The sequence below is a fragment of the Leptodactylus fuscus genome, chromosome 8 (assembly GCF_031893055.1).
Source record: "Leptodactylus fuscus isolate aLepFus1 chromosome 8, aLepFus1.hap2, whole genome shotgun sequence".
NCBI classification, from domain to species: Eukaryota; Metazoa; Chordata; class Amphibia; order Anura; family Leptodactylidae; genus Leptodactylus; species Leptodactylus fuscus.
This window is the reverse complement of record NC_134272.1, coordinates 97,036,950-97,057,345: the sequence shown is the minus strand read 5'-3', so window position 1 is coordinate 97,057,345 and position 20,396 is coordinate 97,036,950. Positions and strand designations below refer to the sequence as shown.

At 52.3% G+C, this 20,396-nt stretch overlaps 2 protein-coding genes across 2 annotated transcripts in view; both read left to right on the top strand.

Annotated features, from left to right (window-relative positions):
* The first annotated feature begins 228 nt into the window (after positions 1-228).
* DTX3L (deltex E3 ubiquitin ligase 3L) lies at positions 229-10,576 on the top strand. The gene is given in 7 exon segments (XM_075285492.1): positions 229-336; positions 421-502; positions 2,863-2,956; positions 2,958-3,042; positions 5,184-6,599; positions 9,265-9,482; positions 10,266-10,576. Coding segments are annotated over 7 exon segments (2,073 nt in total). The 3' UTR covers positions 10,336-10,576.
* A 9,233-nt stretch (positions 10,577-19,809) lies between these two features.
* The window catches only part of LOC142216709 (protein mono-ADP-ribosyltransferase PARP14-like), a 67,173-nt gene continuing 66,586 nt past the window's right edge, over positions 19,810-20,396 (top strand). Inside the window, 1 exon segment of the mRNA XM_075284742.1 lies at positions 19,810-20,087. Coding sequence (XP_075140843.1) covers positions 19,898-20,087 — 190 coding nt within the window. The 5' untranslated portion in view covers positions 19,810-19,897.

The following is a 20,396-nucleotide window of genomic DNA, read 5'->3' as shown; positions in this document are numbered from 1 at the left end:
ACCGCTCTCCCCAACATTACACGGGGGGACAGGGGGGTGCACAATACACTGGGAGACAGCAGGGGGCACTTTACTCCGGGGGACAGCAGGGGGCACATTACACTGGGGGGACAGCAGGGGGCACATTACACCGGGGGACAGCAGGGGGCACTTTACTCCGGGGGACAGGGGTGTGCACATTACTCCGGGGGTGCACCTTACACTGGGGGACAGGGGGCTGCACATGACATGGAGGAGAGCAGTGCTACCCTGCACACAGAAGATATGGAGCAGAGAGACCCCCCCAGACCCCCCTGTACACAGACAAGCTCAGCCAAGGATGTGCAGAGGAGCACTGTGGGGGGCAGAGGGTACCCGGTCCTGGTGCAGCTCCCCGAAAACCTGCAAGATTAAAGATTATGAAATATTTCTCCATCTAAGAATAAATCGGATGGAGGCGACGTCTGCGCGGTGAGAGAGATCGGTCCGTCCGCCTACTGCGTCTACTTCCAGGACCAGGCGGGTGAGTACTGGCCCATGTACACCCCAAAGGGGAAGTCCGCTATACACCCCCTTAGTGGCCGGTCTATGTACACTCCTGTAGGCAAACATTAACATCTCACTTATATCACTGGGGGGGCGCTGCACCATTGGGTATTAGCCCGCCACTAGGGGGCAGACACGAGGAGTAGTAATAGCTGTCGGCCCCCCACACACAGGGCTCAGTCAGATTTAGCCTAGTGTCCGCAGGAAGCAGAAACCGCCCGACTCGCTTACGCTGCTTTTATTTGTTCTCTTCTTTCAGGTGCAGGGGGGTCTTCAGCATCTCCCCCACACTAGTTGTACCCCCCTGCGGGTGCAGCACTCTAGAGGAGCACCTCACTAGTCATCCAGTCCCCACTCTCCGTATGGGAATGGCAGTGACCCCACTTCCCAATGTGAGGCTTGCCTAAGGGGTGACCCTGCGGTGCCTGGAGACAGAGGATAAGGTGAATACGAAAATGTGTGCCGACCACCCCCAGGGCCCCCAGAACGCTACACTTAGGCTTACAGTAATGGGGGCCTCTCTTCAGTGGATGAGCCCCTCTTCCATAGGTGCTCCTGTCCTCTTTACTGCTCCTCTGAGCTGCACCAGTCGAGTGGGGGCACCCGGTTTTTAGTGGGCACTTCCATTCCTGTCCCTGGCATCTTCTTGGACCTCCATTGAGTGTTCCAGAGCCCCCAGTCGGTATCTGCCCTCTCCTAGACTTCCTGGGCCTCCAGACTCCTCCTAGGCCTTCTTACTGGACAGGGCGCAGTCCTGGGGGGTCTCCCTTTATCCCCCTATCCGCTCTCCTCTGGAATTTTTCTGCTTCCTTGAGGAAAATGTCACCTGAGGAATTCTCCCTGTGGCCCGGTAGGCCATCTTTTTTTTGCTTTTCCAGACCAGTGTGGCCAGATCCTCCTGCAGTGGACTCTACGATAGGTCGGCTCTTCCCGGCTACTACTTAGCGGTCTCCAGTCTGGGTGTGTCCCTCCTTTGGAGGAACTTTTCGTGCTCTCTTCAGTTTTGCTTGCATGTTCTGTCCCTTTTGACCAGTTCCACTTGCGTCCTATACAGTTGGTGGTTTTGGCCCGCTGGTAGAAGTCTAACGTTCACCCTCCGCTGCTTGACCTGCTGCATCTTCAGGTTTGCAAGAGCTTCTTTGGTGGCTCTCCTCTCCTAGAATCTCATAGAGAAAGTCCTGTCTTCCCCTCTGCTGCCAGGTAATCTTTACTGACGCCAGGCTTTCCAGTTGGGGAGCAGTCTTTGGTGCAGGGCCTGTGGTTGGTTCCATGCCGAGACCTCCCTCCAGATTAAAGTTCTGGAACTGAGGGCCAACTACCTAGCTCTGTCTCATTGGACCTCTCTCCTCCAAGCGTGCCAGAGCCCAGACTGAACCACATGACCCATCAAGATGCCACCAGGAGCCATGCGGCCTTCCAAGAAGCCTCCCACTCTCTTCTTTTGGGGCAGTGCGCCATGTTCCAGCTCTGTTGGTCCACGTTTCAGGCGTGGACAATTGGGTGGCAGACTACCTCAGTTGAGAAGAGTATACAGAGTATACGACCCTCCAGCCGTTGTTGCCTACGTTATTGAAACTCCTTTGTCGCATTCTCACCTTCTCTACCTCTTCCTCCTCTTCTTTTTCTCCCTTGGGTTCTTCAGAAGGTCAAGGAGGTTCCAGCAATCCTGGTGGTTCTGGATTGGCCTCGCTGGGCCCGGTACGCAGATCTTACTACTCCTAGTGTCCTGCCACCTAGTGGCCGGGCTAATACCCCATGGTGCGGTGTATACAGACCTACAGAGTGACCGGTATAGTATACAGACCTACAGAGTGACCGGTATAGTATACAGAGTGACCGGTATAGTATACATAGTGACCGCTATAGTATACAGAGTGACCGCTATAGTATACAGAGTGACCGCTATAGTATACAGAGTGACCGCTATAGTATACAGACCTACAGAGTGACCAGTATAGTATACAGACCTACAGAGTGACCGGTATAGTATACAGAGTGACCGGTATAGTATACAGACCTACAGAGTGACCGGTATAGTATACAGAGTGACCGGTATAGTATACAGAGTGACCGCTATAGTATACAGAGTGACCGCTATAGTATACAGAGTGACCGCTATAGTATACAGACTTAGCCTTCATGCCTCTACTGTCCGCACTGTGCAGCGCCTTGTAATCTGTGGGATCAGCCATTGAAGCTGTCAGCAGCAGTCCGGTAATGAGGGTTGTCAGTAGCACAGGGTTGTCAGTAGCACAGGGTTGTCAGGTGGAGGGGTCTAGAGGGGTCCGGCTTGGTCTTTGTACATCCCGAGTTACAGTCTTGCTTTTCACTCTCCAGCTCAGGACCGAGTGCTCCAGAGGTCGGGCCACGTGATCGAGCACTTACCTGCTCAGGTGACCGCGGCAGAGGACGTGGAGAGGGACGGACCCCAACCACAGGCTGAGCTTGCACCAGTCTGACCTGGAGAGGAGTAATCCCAGCGGCGCGGCCATTGGAGGGGATTGGAGCTTCCCGGAGGTGAGGTCCCGAGCTCTGGCTCTACTTCTTAGGTGTTCCTGGGTCATCCAGCAGAATATAAGGCTCTGCCTACTACTGCCATGCAGGGGTGAACCTAGTCTTTGTGCCGCCTGAGGCGGATGTCAGAAAGCCCCCCCCCGGGAGGAGGGGGCGGAGCGGGCGGCATTAGCAGGCAGGGAGAGGACCTGCTCTCTGCTAAGCATGAGGGGCGGCCGCTGGAGCAGCGCTGCGTCACAGGGCCGCCCCAATCCACCGCTCGGTGACGCTAAGCCAGTCCAGGGACAGCTTATCCCCCCCGGAGCCCCGGCATAGCGTCGCCTGAAGCGGTCGCCTCATGAGAGATGCAGCACTGCTGCCATGTTGGCGTCACTATCTCACCAGCGACGCTTCGTACAATACATAGATATAAGACACTGGAGTCACCGCCATTCCTACACCAGGGTCAGTGCAAATCAATCAGAAAATGGTCTGTCCGAAATATGTCTCTTATAAATATGGCAGACGTTACCTGCACCATTCTTCTGCTGCACAGGGTGTGAGCTCGACCCTCGCAGGAGTCAGAAGGTTCACAAATGGAATCCCGTAATACAATTACTAGTTTCTTGAGTAGGTCGCTCTGTAGCTGACAGGTTCTGCAGGGGTGGGTCCTATGTCTGTTCAGAGGTGGGCCTTATGCCTTTTGGGGGCTGGGCCTTTGGCCTGTTCGGGGGGTGGGCCTTAGGCCTGTTCGGGGGTGGGCCTTAGGCCTGTTCGGGGGAAGGTCTTATGACTGTTCAGGGGGTGGGCCTTATGTCTGCTTGGGGGTGGGCCTTATGGCTGTTTGGGGGTGGGCCTTAGGCCTGTTCGGGTGGTGGGCCTTAGGCCTGTTCGGGGGTGGGCCTTAGGCCTGTTCGGGGGTGGGCCTTAGGCCTGTTCGGGGGTGGGCCCTACACTTGTTCAGTGACATGATTGTTTTTTATTAGCATTGCAGTGACAGGTTTTTGTGTCATAAATCGGTAACTATTAAAATAACTTTTTGAGGCTACGACCTGTTCGGGACTGTTCATACATTGCCGTCACCTCACTGTCCTGTTTTTTGCTCCTGTTTGGGTGCTTGTCTGGCTTGGACTCCACCTTACGTGATAAGCTTCATCCTATATCTGTATATGGTCGGAGCGCTGCTCTTCTGATACAAAGCTCCGAATCTCCTGCATGGATATGAAGTTACACGAGCACATTCTAGGAGCTGCCATTAGGGGAATTTAAAGGGATTGTTTCACGCAGGCTCAGAACGGGTTCCATGTGATATAATGCAGTGGCGGAGTCACCCCTAAGGCTGAGCCCTCATCTCCGGTGTATACGGGAGACCCGGCAGCCACACTTTTATATAAATAAAGCCATTCTAAGCCTTTCTCCACAGTGTAATAGGATGCTTAGCTATCCCATAATCCCTCAGCACAACATCACATGATCTGCTACAGTCAGTACAACCTGTGCCTGCTGGGAGGTCCGTGTGATTGTCCTCTCTATATGGAGACCATCTCACCTTCTCCATGATACCAGTCTGGTCATCAGCAGTATCTGTAATAGGAGCGGAGGTGATACCGTCCATGCAGTGTCTCTATAGGTGACACTTAGACCTATAGCCGGATCACACTGTCACAGGTCAAATATAGGGGGAGGAGCGGCAAGAAAAAGATGAGACTTAAGGAAATTCCAGGTAGGAGAAGTAAAAGTTCTGTCTCGTGTTGACCTGTATTTGGGCTGAGGCCTTACATGGGACTGCCAGTCTGAGGGAATCCTTGACTGAAGGTGTCTGGAGCATTGGGGTAGTTCTGGAGAGTGAGTGCGCCCCTGGTGATACCGCTGTGGATTCAGCACCGTGTAAGACATCTAGTTGTATCTAACCTGACCTGGGAGCTGACTGTATATACCCCAGTGCACTTGTGCGCCCCCCAGTGGTGACTGCAGGCAGAGGCGCAGGGGATTTGGGGCTGTGTATCAGAAAACAACCGTATAAGATGTGAAGACACTTTATAGGATGAGACAAAGTCTTGTCAGCCGCTCGCCCATCGGCTACAGAGCGTTACAGTAATGAGCCCCTCCTAGGCCGTGCTGATCTCTTTCCTCTCACTTATGGTTTTGTTTTTATTACTTTCCAGATATTTTCAGAGACATCTACCATACTGAACACCGGCTTGTTCCACAGGGAGATCATACACGAAATCACACACAGGTTTCCATACCTGAAGATTAAACCGTCTGAAGCCGGCAGTGAAGTCACTGGAAGCTTCAGGGCTCTGGAAAAGTTGTATCATTTCCTCCAGAAGAAGCTGGAAGGCGGTGAAAGCTGCCGAGCCCTGGAGGAGGACATAGGAGACGACTGCCTGAACCTTCAGACTCCCTTATATGAATACATTGCCGAAATTTACAAAGAAGAAGTGAGAAAGCTGGAGGAGCAATGTAACGTGCAGGTGATGGAAGTCCGGAGGGCCAACGGCACTTCTTATATAAGACTCAAACCTCTAGGGCCAGGTGCGGCATTGGAACAAGCAACAAAAAAGTTTATTGATAAGGCCCAAGCTATAACCAAGGACTGGAGTCAGAAGGAAGCCCCGAGATCCAGCATGAAGGCTCCACTAGAAGACACCAAACTGTACTTGAAGGAACATCACAAGACCTTGCTCATAGTGGACGGAGATCGCTTAATTCTTCGTGGACCCGAACGGGAATTGTCCCTGGCAGTGGAGGCTTTACAGAAGGTTGAGTCCAGATCACAGACTCCTCGCAAAGTCGTATCCATCAGCTCCAAGGACACAAGCAGTGAGGTGCTAGTGGATGCCAGGCACCTGGACATCTTGAAGAAACTGAAGTCCAGAGAGGTTAAGGAGCTCCAGCAAAAGTACAACGTTAGGATGGAAGAAGCCAGCAAAGACAAGAAGGTGAGCGTCACATTCAGAGGCATGAGCGGAGCCCCTGATCTGGGAGCACACGCCTGCTACAGCTTCACCAACCTCCTGCACGGCACCATCATGAACCTTCAGCGCAAAACCATCAAGGGGAACCTGGAACTCGATGCCCAAAAGCTGGCTCAGTTCAGTGCGAAGCTGCAGGAGGGCGGGGTGGAGGTCATCGTGGAGCACGACCAGGGCGCCATCACTCTCATCACTTTTCCAGTCCTGATGGGTTTTGTAGAAGGAAAGCTTCGGGAGTTCTTAAAACTAAAAGATGCCAAGGAAGCCGCGGCCTCTGGAGGAGACACCGAGGAGCCCATGGACACAAGTAAGGCCCCTGACAAAAAGACAAGGGCAGAGGAGGAGACGTGTCCCATCTGCCTGGACCAGGTGAAGAACAAGAAAGTTCTGCCAAAGTGTAAGCATGAATTCTGTGCGGATTGTCTCCAGCAATGTCTGGCCGTGAAGCCCGTCTGCCCAGTGTGCGCTGTGCCATACGGTGTTGTCATAGGGAACCAGCCTGACGGGACGATGACACACACAACGTGCGGACAGAGCCTGCCGGGATATCCTGAGTGTGGAACCATACAAATCACCTATAGCATCCCAGGGGGGGTTCAGCAGGTAAGTCCCGGGGTCACAGACCTATATAATATAAGTGCCGGGGTCACAGACCTATATAATATAAGTGCCGGGGACACAGACCTATATAATATGAGTGCCGGGGTCACAGACCTATATAATATGAGTGCCGGGGACACAGACCTATATAATATAAGTGCCGGGGACACAGACCTATATAATATAAGTGCCGGGGACACAGACCTATATAATATAAGTGCCGGGGACACAGACCTATATAATATAAGTGCCGGGGTCACAGACCTATATAATATAAGTGCCGGGGACACAGACCTATATAATATAAGTGCCGGGGACACAGACCTATAATATAAGTGCCGGGGTCACAGAACTATAATATAAGTGCCGGGGTCACAGACCTATATAATATAAGTGCCGGGGACACAGACCTATATAATATGAGTGCCGGGGACACAGACCTATATAATATAAGTGCCGGGGTCACAGAACTATAATATAAGTGCCGGGGACACAGACCTATATAATATAAGTCCCGGGGTCACAGACCTATATAATATAAGTGCCGGGGACACAGACCTATAATATAAGTGCCGGGGACGCAGACCTATATAATATGAGTGCCGGGGACACAGACCTATATAATATAAGTGCCGGGGACACAGACCTATATAATATAAGTGCCGGGGACGCAGACCTATATAATATAAGTGCCGGGGTCACAGACCTATATAATATAAGTGCCGGGGACGCAGACCTATATAATATAAGTGCCGGGGTCGCAGACCTATATAATATAAGTGCCGGGGTCACAGACCTATATAATATAAGTGCCGGGGTCACAGACCTATATAATATAAGTGCCGGGGACGCAGACCTATATAATATGAGTGCCGGGGACGCAGACCTATATAATATAAGTGCCGGGGACACAGACCTATATAATATAAGTGCCGGGGACACAGACCTATATAATATAAGTGCCGGGGTCACAGACCTATATAATATAAGTGCCGGGGACACAGACCTATATAATATAAGTGCCGGGGACACAGACCTATATAATATAAGTCCCGGGGTCACAGACCTATATAATATAAGTGCCGGGGACACAGACCTATATAATATAAGTGCCGGGGACACAGACCTATATAATATAAGTGCCGGGGTCACAGACCTATATAATATAAGTGCCGGGGACACAGACCTATATAATATAAGTGCCGGGGACACAGACCTATATAATATAAGTGCCGGGGTCACAGACCTATATAATATAAGTGCCGGGGACGCAGACCTATATAATATAAGTGCCGGGGACGCAGACCTATATAATATAAGTGCCGGGGTCGCAGACCTATATAATATAAGTGCCGGGGTCGCAGACCTATATAATATGAGTGCCGGGGACACAGACCTATATAATATAAGTGCCGGGGACACAGACCTATATAATATAAGTGCCGGGGACACAGACCTATATAATATAAGTGCCGGGGTCACAGAACTATATAATATAAGTGCCGGGGTCACAGACCTATATAATATAAGTGCCGGGGACACAGACCTATATAATATAAGTGCCGGGGTCACAGACCTATATAATATAAGTGCCGGGGACACAGACCTATATAATATAAGTGCCGGGGACACAGACCTATATAATATAAGTGCCGGGGTCGCAGACCTATATAATATAAGTGCCGGGGTCGCAGACCTATATAATATGAGTGCCGGGGACACAGACCTATATAATATAAGTGCCGGGGACACAGACCTATATAATATAAGTGCCGGGGACACAGACCTATATAATATAAGTGCCGGGGTCACAGAACTATATAATATAAGTGCCGGGGTCACAGACCTATATAATATAAGTGCCGGGGACACAGACCTATATAATATAAGTGCCGGGGACACAGACCTATAATATAAGTGCCGGGGACACAGACCTATATAATATAAGTGCCGGGGACACAGACCTATATAATATAAGTGCCGGGGACACAGACCTATAATATAAGTGCCGGGGACACAGACCTATATAATATAAGTGCCGGGGTCACAGACCTATAATATAAGTGCCGGGGTCACAGACCTATAATATAAGTGCCGGGGACACAGACCTATATAATATAAGTGCCGGGGACACAGACCTATATAATATAAGTGCCGGGGACACAGACCTATAATATAAGTGCCGGGGACACAGACCTATATAATATAAGTGCCGGGGACACAGACCTATATAATATAAGTGCCGGGGACACAGACCTATAATATAAGTGCCGGGGACACAGACCTATATAATATAAGTGCCGGGGTCACAGACCTATAATATAAGTGCCGGGGACACAGACCTATATAATATAAGTGCCGGGGACACAGACCTATATAATATAAGTGCCGGGGTCACAGAACTATATAATATAAGTGCCGGGGTCACAGAACTATATAATATAAGTGCCGGGGTCACAGAACTATAATACTCATCCATTGCTACTCCTCTACTTGGTCTCCGTTCAGGGTTCCTGTTCCAGAACTTCTATCTCGTCATTGTTTCCGTCTTCTTTGGGTGGGAACCCGGCGGACTCCATTATAGGTTTCCATTCGGGTGTCCCCAAAACCCGAATACAGGTGTGAACGTAACGTAACCCTGCCGTGTTTTATCATCTTCCCTGATCAGAAAAACCATCCAAACCCTGGAAGAACGTTCTCTGGCACGAGCCGCACGGCGTTCCTACCGGATAACCAGGAGGGCAGGCAAGTTCTGCAGCTGCTGAGGAAAGCCTTCAATCAGAAACTCATCTTCACCGTGGGGGAGTCTCGCACCTCAGGCGCCAAAGACACCGTGACCTGGAACGACGTCCATCATAAAACCAGCATGTACGGAGGCCCACAAAGGTAAGCGGGGGATGGGAGTTATATTATTTGTATGAGAGGGATAGCGGGGGTTGTGGTACCAGGGTAAGCGGGGGATGGGAGTCATATTTCTTGTATGAGAGGGATCGCAGGGGTTGTGGTACCAGGGTAAGCGGGGGATGGGAGTCATATTTCTTGTATGAGAGGGATAGCGGGGGTTGTGGTACCAGGGTAAGCGGGGGATGGGAGTCAGATATCTTGTATGAGAGGGATAGCGGGGGTTGTGGTACCAGGGTAAGCGGGGGATGGGAGTCATATTTCTTGTATGAGAGGGATAGCGGGGGTTGTGGTACCAGGGTAAGCGGGGGATGGGAGTCATATTTCTTGTATGAGAGGGATAGCGGGGGTTGTGGTACCAGGGTAAGCGGGGGATGGGAGTCAGATATCTTGTATGAGAGGGATAGCGGGGGTTGTGGTACCAGGGTAAGCGGGGGATGGGAGTCATATTTCTTGTATGAGAGGGATAGCGGGGGTTGTGGTACCAGGGTAAGCGGGGGATGGGCAGTGATTAGTTTCCCTCTGGCTGTAGTGCACATTCTATGGGCCGTGGGGTCTTGCTGTTCTCTTTTGTCCATAAATTTAGAACCCCCCCCAATTACCAGGACACAGAGCGGTGCTGATTCCAGGCCAGGCACCAGTTGTCGGGTTGGAGTGGGGGCAGGGTGTTTGCCATTAGTGGTCTGGCTGAGTTGCTGGACTTTAGGATTCTGGGGCTCAGATTTCCGTCTTGTATGTCGGTTAACCCCTTGTAACCTCCTCTTGCAGCTTTGGGTACCCGGATCCTGATTATCTGAAGCGCGTCCGAGATGAACTGAAAGCCAAAGGAGTCGAGTGAGGAGAAGAAGAAGAAGAAACGTCCTGGAGACGAGGAGTCTCTTGTGATTGCTTATATTAGAAGTTTGTAGGTTCCTAATCCCCTGATCCCCCCCTTGTTCTCATAGCGATGGGTCAGCCCTGTAACCCCCGGAGCTGACAATCTATGGGCGCTCTGTAGCTGTCACCGGACGCTTGTGTTCCCTATCACTATTCCCTATTGTGTCCTGGACTTTGTTGATTTTCTGAGCTGTGTTCACAATTAAAGAGATTTTCTGGGCAAAAAAAATTATTTTTCAAAAATATTCTGTTAATGTAGTGTAGGTCTATTAATAGGTAAGTAAGTGCCCCCCTACCTCTGCTGCCAGGGATTTGTGGGCTCTCTGGGAGCTCCCGACATCTTCTGCATTTGTTTACATGGCCGTCTTCCTGTTCGGTTTTACTACAACTACCATGGTGCTTTGCGCTTCACTCAGCTCTGACCCCCTCCCCCCCCTCACTGTTTCCCTAGCTAGCCCGGCCACTACTAGCCCTTCATAACTCCCCCTCCCCGGGACTTAATTTCTTCTGGGGGGCCGGAACATCCTCTGCTTAATGTCTGCAGGACCCCCGTGCCGATGTCATAGAACCCAGAACAAGTGACGTCCCGTGCTTCAGGTGGGCGTTCCCAGTTAGACTGTCAGCAACGCCCTTCTGACAGTGAAGAGGTTTTGGTAACGGCACCCGGGGCACAAAACAGGAAAACACACGGTGCAATGAATTCGGCGCAGTCGGCTTTCTAGCGATATATAACACGCCTGCGCCGAGGACATGAAAGGTCGTCTATAAAGAGAGCCCAGACTCCTGATTCCCTGCGCGCCCCGCACGTGTCCGCTCTCTATACTCTCTATATGGACTTGTTCTAAACTGTGCCATTACAGAAACATTAAAGCGCTGCGAATCCGCGCCCGACATCACCGAGCCTGTGTGGAGACCTGCCGGGGAACATCGCGGTCACAGAGGGGGATGCGTTTGATCAGCTGATTTAGCTATTGATTAATTTGGGATCAAATACATTTATTCTGAATCAATAGATCTGATAAGCAAGGAGGAGGCGTATACAGTATATACATGCAATGCTACAGGTCATAGGTCATCCTCCCTATGTGTACAGGATCATACACTCCGTGCAGTTATTTCAGTGGGGGGAGGGTTTGCCTTAGTGACCCCTGAGGACATTCCCCTGGCGCTGAGCGTCTGCAATAATCACTATGTGCAAAGTTCAAGAAAATCTGATGACCTCACAGGGCGCTGCCGGGCGTGCGCGAAACCGGAGATACAAAGGAACAAAACTACAGCTCTTAGTCCACCTGCTTATCACTGAGTGCGGGGGGGGGGGGGGGGGGATTGGGGGCGCTTGGCTCACACTCAGGTAACATTCGGGTCTCATCCTAATGCTTTGTTCATCACGATGTCGGGTTCTGTTCCGATCACAGATTACGATGGGACCAGCATGGCGGCCCCTCACTCATGTGCATGAAACCCCCGACACACAGGAACAGTCCTCCTGCATCGTGAGACTTTTTTTTTTTAACACCCCCCCCCCCCCATTCTATATTTATTTATCCTGGACAAACCCTTTAAGGGAGCGGCACACGGAGTATACGCTCACCTGACACGTAATACTCATTCAGAACGAGCGGCGTAATATCAGATCCCATCGCTATCTATGGAGCCGGCCTCCGCGCGGCGCTATTGAGATCAGTTGGAGGCTTTTCTCCCTATTGCCTTCAATGTGACCCGCGCGGAGGCCGGCTCCATAGATAGCGATGGGATCTGATATTATTCTGAATGAGTTTTACGTGTCCAATGAGCGTATACTCCGTGCGCCGCTCCCTTAGGCTCGTACCTCTGAAATGTTCTGCAGGTCGGACCTTTTCATTCGGTGATTTCAGAGACACAACAGACCCCTCATAGGGTTAATGGGGCACATTTTTGGGGACTTCTTCTGTCCTGTGCGTTATTTATGAAGAATTTGCACCTTTTTCCAGATGTTATTCTGCTCTCGCCACTTTTCCTCTGTCGCGGGGCGGGGCCTAAATGGCAATTCTCCTCACGCTCAATTTATATCTTTATAAATAGGGGCAAAAACAGCCCAAATGCCCCCAGCCCAGTGTGAAAAGGCCTGTCCGGTCAGAAAACATTGAAAAGGGGCATCTAAATACGTAACCCGGAGGCACCGACATCATAAATAGGCACCCCGCTCGCAAATGGTAGATAACCCCTCGGGCTCTGCTCAGGTCCACTATTGTTACAGTCTGCTCTTCTGATGGACGGAACCTGCACAGAGGTAACAAGAGGCCCCCAAACACCTATAAGAGGGATACACAAGTGCCACACTGTGGTCCGGACCCCTGCCTGTACCCCTACCAATACCCCTGCCTGTACCCCTGCCTGTATAATACTCCTTAGTGCCCCTACACACAGTATAACGCTCCTTAGTGCCCCCTACACACAGTATAATACTCCTTAGTGCCCCTACACACAGTATAACGCTCCTTAGTGCCCCCTACACACAGTATAATGCTCCTCAGTGCCCCCTACACACAGTATAACGCTCCTTAGTGCCCCCTACACACAGTATAATGCTTCTTAGTGCCCCCTACACACAGTATAATGCTCCTTAGTGCCCCTACACACAGTATAATGCTCCTTAGTGCCCCTACACACAGTATAATGCTCCTAAGTGCCCCCTACACACAGTATAATACTCCTTAGTGCCCCTACACACAGTATAACGCTCCTTAGTGCCCCTACACACAGTATAACGCTCCTTAGTGCCCCCTACACACAGTATAATGCTCCTTAGTGCCCCTACACACAGTATAATGCTCCTAAGTGCCCCCTACACACAGTATAATACTCCTTAGTGCCCCTACACACAGTATAACGCTCCTTAGTGCCCCTACACACAGTATAACGCTCCTTAGTGCCCCCTACACACAGTATAATACTCCTTAGTGCCCCTACACACAGTATAATGCTCCTTAGTGCCCCTACACACAGTATAATGCTCCTTAGTGCCCCCTACACACAGTATAACGCTCCTTAGTGCCCCCTACACACAGTATAATGCTCCTTAGTGCCCCTACACACAGTATAACGCTCCTTAGTGCCCCTACACACAGTATAACGCTCCTTAGTGCCCCTACACACAGTATAACGCTCCTTAGTGCCCCTACACACAGTATAACGCTCCTTAGTGCCCCTACACACAGTATAACGCTCCTTAGTGCCCCTACACACAGTATAATGCTCCTTAGTGCCCCCTACACACAGTATAACGCCCCTTAGTGCCCCTACACACAGTATAACGCTCCTTAGTGCCCCTACACACAGTATAATGCTCCTTAGTGCCCCTACACACAGTATAATGCTCCTTAGTGCCCCTACACACAGTATAATGCTCCTTAGTGCCCCTACACACAGTATAATGCTCCTTAGTGCCCCCTACACACAGTATAACGCTCCTTAGTGCCCCCTACACACAGTATAATGCTCCTTAGTGCCCCCTACACACAGTATAACGCTCCTTAGTGCCCCTACACACAGTATAATGCTCCTTAGTGCCCCTACACACAGTATAATGCTCCTTAGTGCCCCTACACACAGTATAACGCTCCTTAGTGCCCCCTACACACAGTATAATGCTACTTAGTGCCCCCTACACACAGTATAACGCTCCTTAGTGCCCCCTACACACAGTATAATGCTCCTTAGTGCCCCTACACACAGTATAATGCTCCTTAGTGCCCCCTACACACAGTATAATGCTCCTTAGTGCCCCTACACACAGTATAATGCTCCTTAGTGCCCCCTACACACAGTATAACGCCCCTTAGTGCCCCTACACACAGTATAACGCTCCTTAGTGCCCCTACACACAGTATAATGCTCCTTAGTGCCCCTACACACAGTATAATGCTCCTTAGTGCCCCTACACACAGTATAATGCTCCTTAGTGCCCCTACACACAGTATAATGCTCCTTAGTGCCCCTACACACAGTATAATGCTCCTTAGTGCCCCCTACACACAGTATAACGCTCCTTAGTGCCCCCTACACACAGTATAACGCTCCTTAGTGCCCCCTACACACAGTATAACGCTCCTTAGTGCCCCTACACACAGTATAACGCTCCTTAGTGCCCCCTACACACAGTATAACGCTCCTTAGTGCCCCCTACACACAGTATAATGCTCCTTAGTGCCCCTACACACAGTATAATGCTCCTTAGTGCCCCTACACACAGTATAATGCTCCTTAGTGCCCCTACACACAGTATAATGCTCCTTAGTGCCCCTACACACAGTATAACGCTCCTTAGTGCCCCCTACACACAGTATAATGCTCCTTAGTGCCCCCTACACACAGTATAATGCTCCTTAGTGCCCCTACACACAGTATAATGCTCCTTAGTGCCCCTACACACAGTATAACACTCCTTAGTGCCCCCTACACACAGTATAATGCTACTTAGTGCCCCCTACACACAGTATAATGCTCCTTAGTGCCCCCTACACACAGTATAACGCTCCTTAGTGCCCCCTACACACAGTATAATGCCCCCTACACACAGTATAACGCTCCTTAGTGCCCCCTACACACAGTATAATGCTCCTTAGTGCCCCTACACACAGTATAACACTCCTTAGTGCCCCCTACACACAGTATAACGCTCCTTAGTGCCCCCTACACACAGTATAATGCTCCTTAGTGCCCCCTACATACAGTATAACGCTCCTTAGTGCCCCCTACACACCGTATAATGCTCCTTAGTGCCCCTTACACACAGTATAACGTTCCTTAGTGCCCCCTACACACAGTATAATGCTCCTTAGTGCCCCCTACACACAGTATAATGCTCCTTAGTGCCCCCTACACACAGTATAATGCTGCTTAGTGCCCCCTACACACAGTATAACGCTCCTTAGTGCCCCCTACACACCGTATAATGCTCCTTAGTGCCCCTTACACACAGTATAACGTTCCTTAGTGCCCCCTACACACAGTATAATGCTCCTTAGTGCCCCCTACACACAGTATAACGCTCCTTAGTGCCCCCTACACACAGTATAATGCTCCTTAGTACCCCCTACACACAGTATAATGCTGCTTAGTGCCCCCTACACACAGTATAACGCTCCTTAGTGCCCCCTACACACCGTATAATGCTCCTTAGTGCCCCTACACACAGTATAATGCTCCTTAGTGCCCCTACACACAGTATAACGCTCCTTAGTGCCCCCTACACACAGTATAACGCTCCTTAGTGCCCCCTACACACAGTATAATACTCCTTAGTGCCCCTACACACAGTATAATGCTCCTTAGTGCCCCCTACACACAGTATAATGCTCCTTAGTGCCCCTACACACAGTATAATGCTCCTTAGTGCCCCTACACACAGTATAATGCTCCTTAGTGCCCCTACACACAGTATAATGCTGCTTAGTGCCCCCTACACACAGTATAATGCTGCTTAGTGCCCCTACACACAGTATAATACTCCTTAGTGCCCCCTACACACAGTATAATGCTCCTTAGTGCCCCTACACACAGTATAATGCTCCTTAGTGCCCCTCAGGGGTGAACCTGGGCTTTCTGCCGCCTGAAACAGACGTCAGAAAGCCCCCCCCCCAGTAGGAGGGGGCGGGGTCTCGAGAAAGGGGGTGGGACTATCGGAAAGGGGGCGGGGACTGTCAGAAAGGGGGCAGGGCCTAGCGGAGCGAGTGGCGTTTGCAGGCAGAGAGCAGGCAGGGAGAGGACCTGCTTTCTGCCTGCGTGTGAGGGGCGGCCGCTGGAGCAGCGCTGTGTCCAGCAGGGCCGCCCTAATACACCACTCGCTTCCTGTGTCGGGCAGCAGTCCAGGACTGGCTTAGGTCGGCAAAAATGCCGCCCTCCCGAGGCCCTGGCATAGCGCCGCCTGAAGCGGTCGCTTCAGGTCGCCTCATGGGAGGTGCGGCACTGGGTGTCAGATCCTGGGCCGTGTTTTCCTCTCCAGCAAGTGTCAGATCCTGGGCCGTGTTTTCCTCTCCAGCAGGTGTCAGATCCTGGGCCCTGTTTTCCTCTCCAGCAGGTGTCAGATCCTGGGCTGTGTCTTCCTCTCCAGCAGGTGTCAGATCCTGGGCTGTGTCTTCCTCTCCAGCAGGTGTCAGATCCTGGGACGTGTTTTCCTCTCCAGCAGGTGTCAGATCCTGGGCCCTGTTTTCCTCTCCAGCAGGTGTCAGATCCTGGGCCCTGTTTTCCTCTCCAGCAGGTGTCAGATCCTGGGTCGTGTTTTCCTCTCCAGCAGGTGTCAGATCCTGGGCCCTGTTTTCCTCTCCAGCAGGTGTCAGATCCTGGGTCGTGTTTTCCTCTCCAGCAGGTGTCAGATCCTGGGCCCTGTCTTCCTCTCCAGCAGGTGTCAGATCCTGGGCCCTGTCTTCCTCTCCAGCAGGTGTCAGATCCTGGGCCCTGTTTTCCTCTCCAGCAGGTGTCAGATCCTGGGCCGTGTCTTCCTCTTCAGCAGGTGTCAGATCCTGGGCCCTGTCTTCCTCTCCAGCAGGTGTCAGATCCTGGGCCCTGTTTTCCTCTCCAGCAGGTGTCAGATCCTGGGCCCTGTCTTCCTCTCCAGCAGGTGTCAGATCCTGGGCCCTGTCTTCCTCTCCAGCAGGTGTCAGATCCTGGGCCGTGTCTTCCTCTTCAGCAGGTGTCAGATCCTGGGCCGTGTTTTCCTCTCCAGCGGGTGTCAGATCCTGGGCCCTGTTTTCCTCTCCAGCAGGTGTCAGATCCTGGGCCGTGTCTTCCTCTCCAGCAGGTGTCAGATCCTGGGCCCTGTTTTCCTCTCCAGCAGGTGTCAGATCCTGGGCCCTGTCTTCCTCTCCAGCAGGTGTCAGATCCTGGGTCGTGTCTTCCTCTCCAGCGGGTGTCAGATCCTGGGCCCTGTCTTCCTCTCCAGCGGGTGTCAGATCCTGGGCCCTGTCTTCCTCTCCAGCGGGTGTCAGATCCTGGGCCGTGTCTTCCTCTCCAGCGGGTGTCAGATCCTGGGCCGTGTCTTCCTCTCCAGCGGGTGTCAGATCCTGGGCCCTGTCTTCCTCTCCAGCGGGTGTCAGATCCTGGGCCGTGTCTTCCTCTCCAGCGGGTGTCAGATCCTGGGCCCTGTCTTCCTCTCCAGCAGGTGTCAGATCCTGGGCCCTGTCTTCCTCTCCAGCAGGTGTCAGATCCTGGGCCCTGTCTTCCTCTTCAGCAGGTGTCAGATCCTGGGCCGTGTCTTCCTCTTCAGCAGGTGTCAGATCCTGGGCCGTGTCTTCCTCTCCAGCAGGTGTCAGATCCTGGGCCCTGTTTTCCTCTCCAGCAGGTGTCAGAACCTGGGCCGTGTCTTCCTCTCCAGCAGGTGTCAGATCCTGGGCTGTGTCTTCCTCTCCAGCAGGTGTCAGATCCTGGGCTGTGTCTTCCTCTCCAGCAGGTGTCAGATCCTGGGACGTGTTTTCCTCTCCAGCAGGTGTCAGATCCTGGGCCCTGTTTTCCTCTCCAGCAGGTGTCAGATCCTGGGCCCTGTTTTCCTCTCCAGCAGGTGTCAGATCCTGGGTCGTGTTTTCCTCTCCAGCAGGTGTCAGATCCTGGGCCCTGTTTTCCTCTCCAGCAGGTGTCAGATCCTGGGTCGTGTTTTCCTCTCCAGCAGGTGTCAGATCCTGGGCCCTGTCTTCCTCTCCAGCAGGTGTCAGATCCTGGGCCCTGTCTTCCTCTCCAGCAGGTGTCAGATCCTGGGCCCTGTTTTCCTCTCCAGCAGGTGTCAGATCCTGGGCCGTGTCTTCCTCTTCAGCAGGTGTCAGATCCTGGGCCCTGTCTTCCTCTCCAGCAGGTGTCAGATCCTGGGCCCTGTTTTCCTCTCCAGCAGGTGTCAGATCCTGGGCCCTGTCTTCCTCTCCAGCAGGTGTCAGATCCTGGGCCCTGTCTTCCTCTCCAGCAGGTGTCAGATCCTGGGCCGTGTCTTCCTCTTCAGCAGGTGTCAGATCCTGGGCCGTGTTTTCCTCTCCAGCGGGTGTCAGATCCTGGGCCCTGTTTTCCTCTCCAGCAGGTGTCAGATCCTGGGCCGTGTCTTCCTCTCCAGCAGGTGTCAGATCCTGGGCCCTGTTTTCCTCTCCAGCAGGTGTCAGATCCTGGGCCCTGTCTTCCTCTCCAGCAGGTGTCAGATCCTGGGTCGTGTCTTCCTCTCCAGCGGGTGTCAGATCCTGGGCCCTGTCTTCCTCTCCAGCGGGTGTCAGATCCTGGGCCCTGTCTTCCTCTCCAGCGGGTGTCAGATCCTGGGCCGTGTCTTCCTCTCCAGCGGGTGTCAGATCCTGGGCCGTGTCTTCCTCTCCAGCGGGTGTCAGATCCTGGGCCCTGTCTTCCTCTCCAGCGGGTGTCAGATCCTGGGCCGTGTCTTCCTCTCCAGCGGGTGTCAGATCCTGGGCCCTGTCTTCCTCTCCAGCAGGTGTCAGATCCTGGGCCCTGTCTTCCTCTCCAGCAGGTGTCAGATCCTGGGCCCTGTCTTCCTCTTCAGCAGGTGTCAGATCCTGGGCCGTGTCTTCCTCTTCAGCAGGTGTCAGATCCTGGGCCGTGTCTTCCTCTCCAGCAGGTGTCAGATCCTGGGCCCTGTTTTCCTCTCCAGCAGGTGTCAGAACCTGGGCCGTGTCTTCCTCTCCAGCAGGTGTCAGATCCTGGGCCATGTTTTCCTCTCCAGCGGGTGTCAGATCCTGGGCCCTGTCTTCCTCTCCAGCGGGTGTCAGATCCTGGGCCGTGTTTTCCTCTCCAGCAGGTGTCAGATCCTGGGCCGTGTCTTCCTCTCCAGCGGGTGTCAGATCCTGGGCCGTGTCTTCCTCTCCAGCAGGTGTCAGATCCTGGGCCCTGTTTTCCTCTCCAGCAGGTGTCAGAACCTGGGCCGTGTCTTCCTCTCCAGCAGGTGTCAGATCCTGGGCCCTGTCTTCCTCTTCAGCAGGTGTCAGATCCTGGGCCGTGTCTTCCTCTTCAGCAGGTGTCAGATCCTGGGCCGTGTCTTCCTCTCCAGCAGGTGTCAGATCCTGGGTCGTGTTTTCCTCTCCAGCAGGTGTCAGATCCTGGGCCCTGTCTTCCTCTCCAGCAGGTGTCAGATCCTGGGCCGTGTCTTCCTCTCCAGCAGGTGTCAGATCCTGGGTCGTGTTTTCCTCTCCAGCAGGTGTCAGATCCTGGGCCCTGTCTTCCTCTCCAGCAGGTGTCAGATCCTGGGCCCTGTTTTCCTCTCCAGCAGGTGTCAGATCCTGGGCCGTGTTTTCCTCTCCAGCGGGTATCAGATCCTGGGCCGTGTTTTCCTCTCCAGCAGGTGTCAGATCCTGGGCCGTGTCTTCCTCTCCAGCAGGTGTCAGATCCTGGGCCGTGTTTTCCTCTCCAGCGGGTGTCAGATGTTGTCATGGCTGACAACAGGCGGGAGTTTCCAGAACAGGAGAGTTAAGGAGAGTAAATGAAAGTGAAACTGTCAGCTGGTCATGTGACACACCCGAAAATATCAGCCGGGAGAGGCTGAGAGGAGAAACTGCCAGCAGAGCAAGATGGGGGATGAGAGCTACAAGTACCCTGTGGCCCTCATGTGGGACCGGGGCCCCGACAGCCTGAAACAGCTGAAGAATAAACTTCTACTGCATTTCCAGAGTAAGAACAAGTCTAATGGAGGAGAATGTGAGATCCGGGACTGGGACTGCAGCCGGGGGCAGATCCTCATACACTTCAGAGATGAGGGGGGTAAGTACTGAGGGGAGGGGGCAGATCCTTATACAATTCAGAGATGAGGGGGGTAAGTACTGAGGGGAGGGGGCAAATCTTCTTGTATATAGTAATATGTACAGCCGGTATAACCTGGGTATATACTGTATATAATTATATATGTACAGCCGGTATAACCTGGGTATATACTGTGTATAATTATATATGTACAGCCGGTATAACCTGGGTATATACTGTATATAATTATATATGTACAGCTGCTATAACCTGGGTATATACTGTGTATAATTATATATGTACAGCCGGTATAACCTGGGAATATACTGT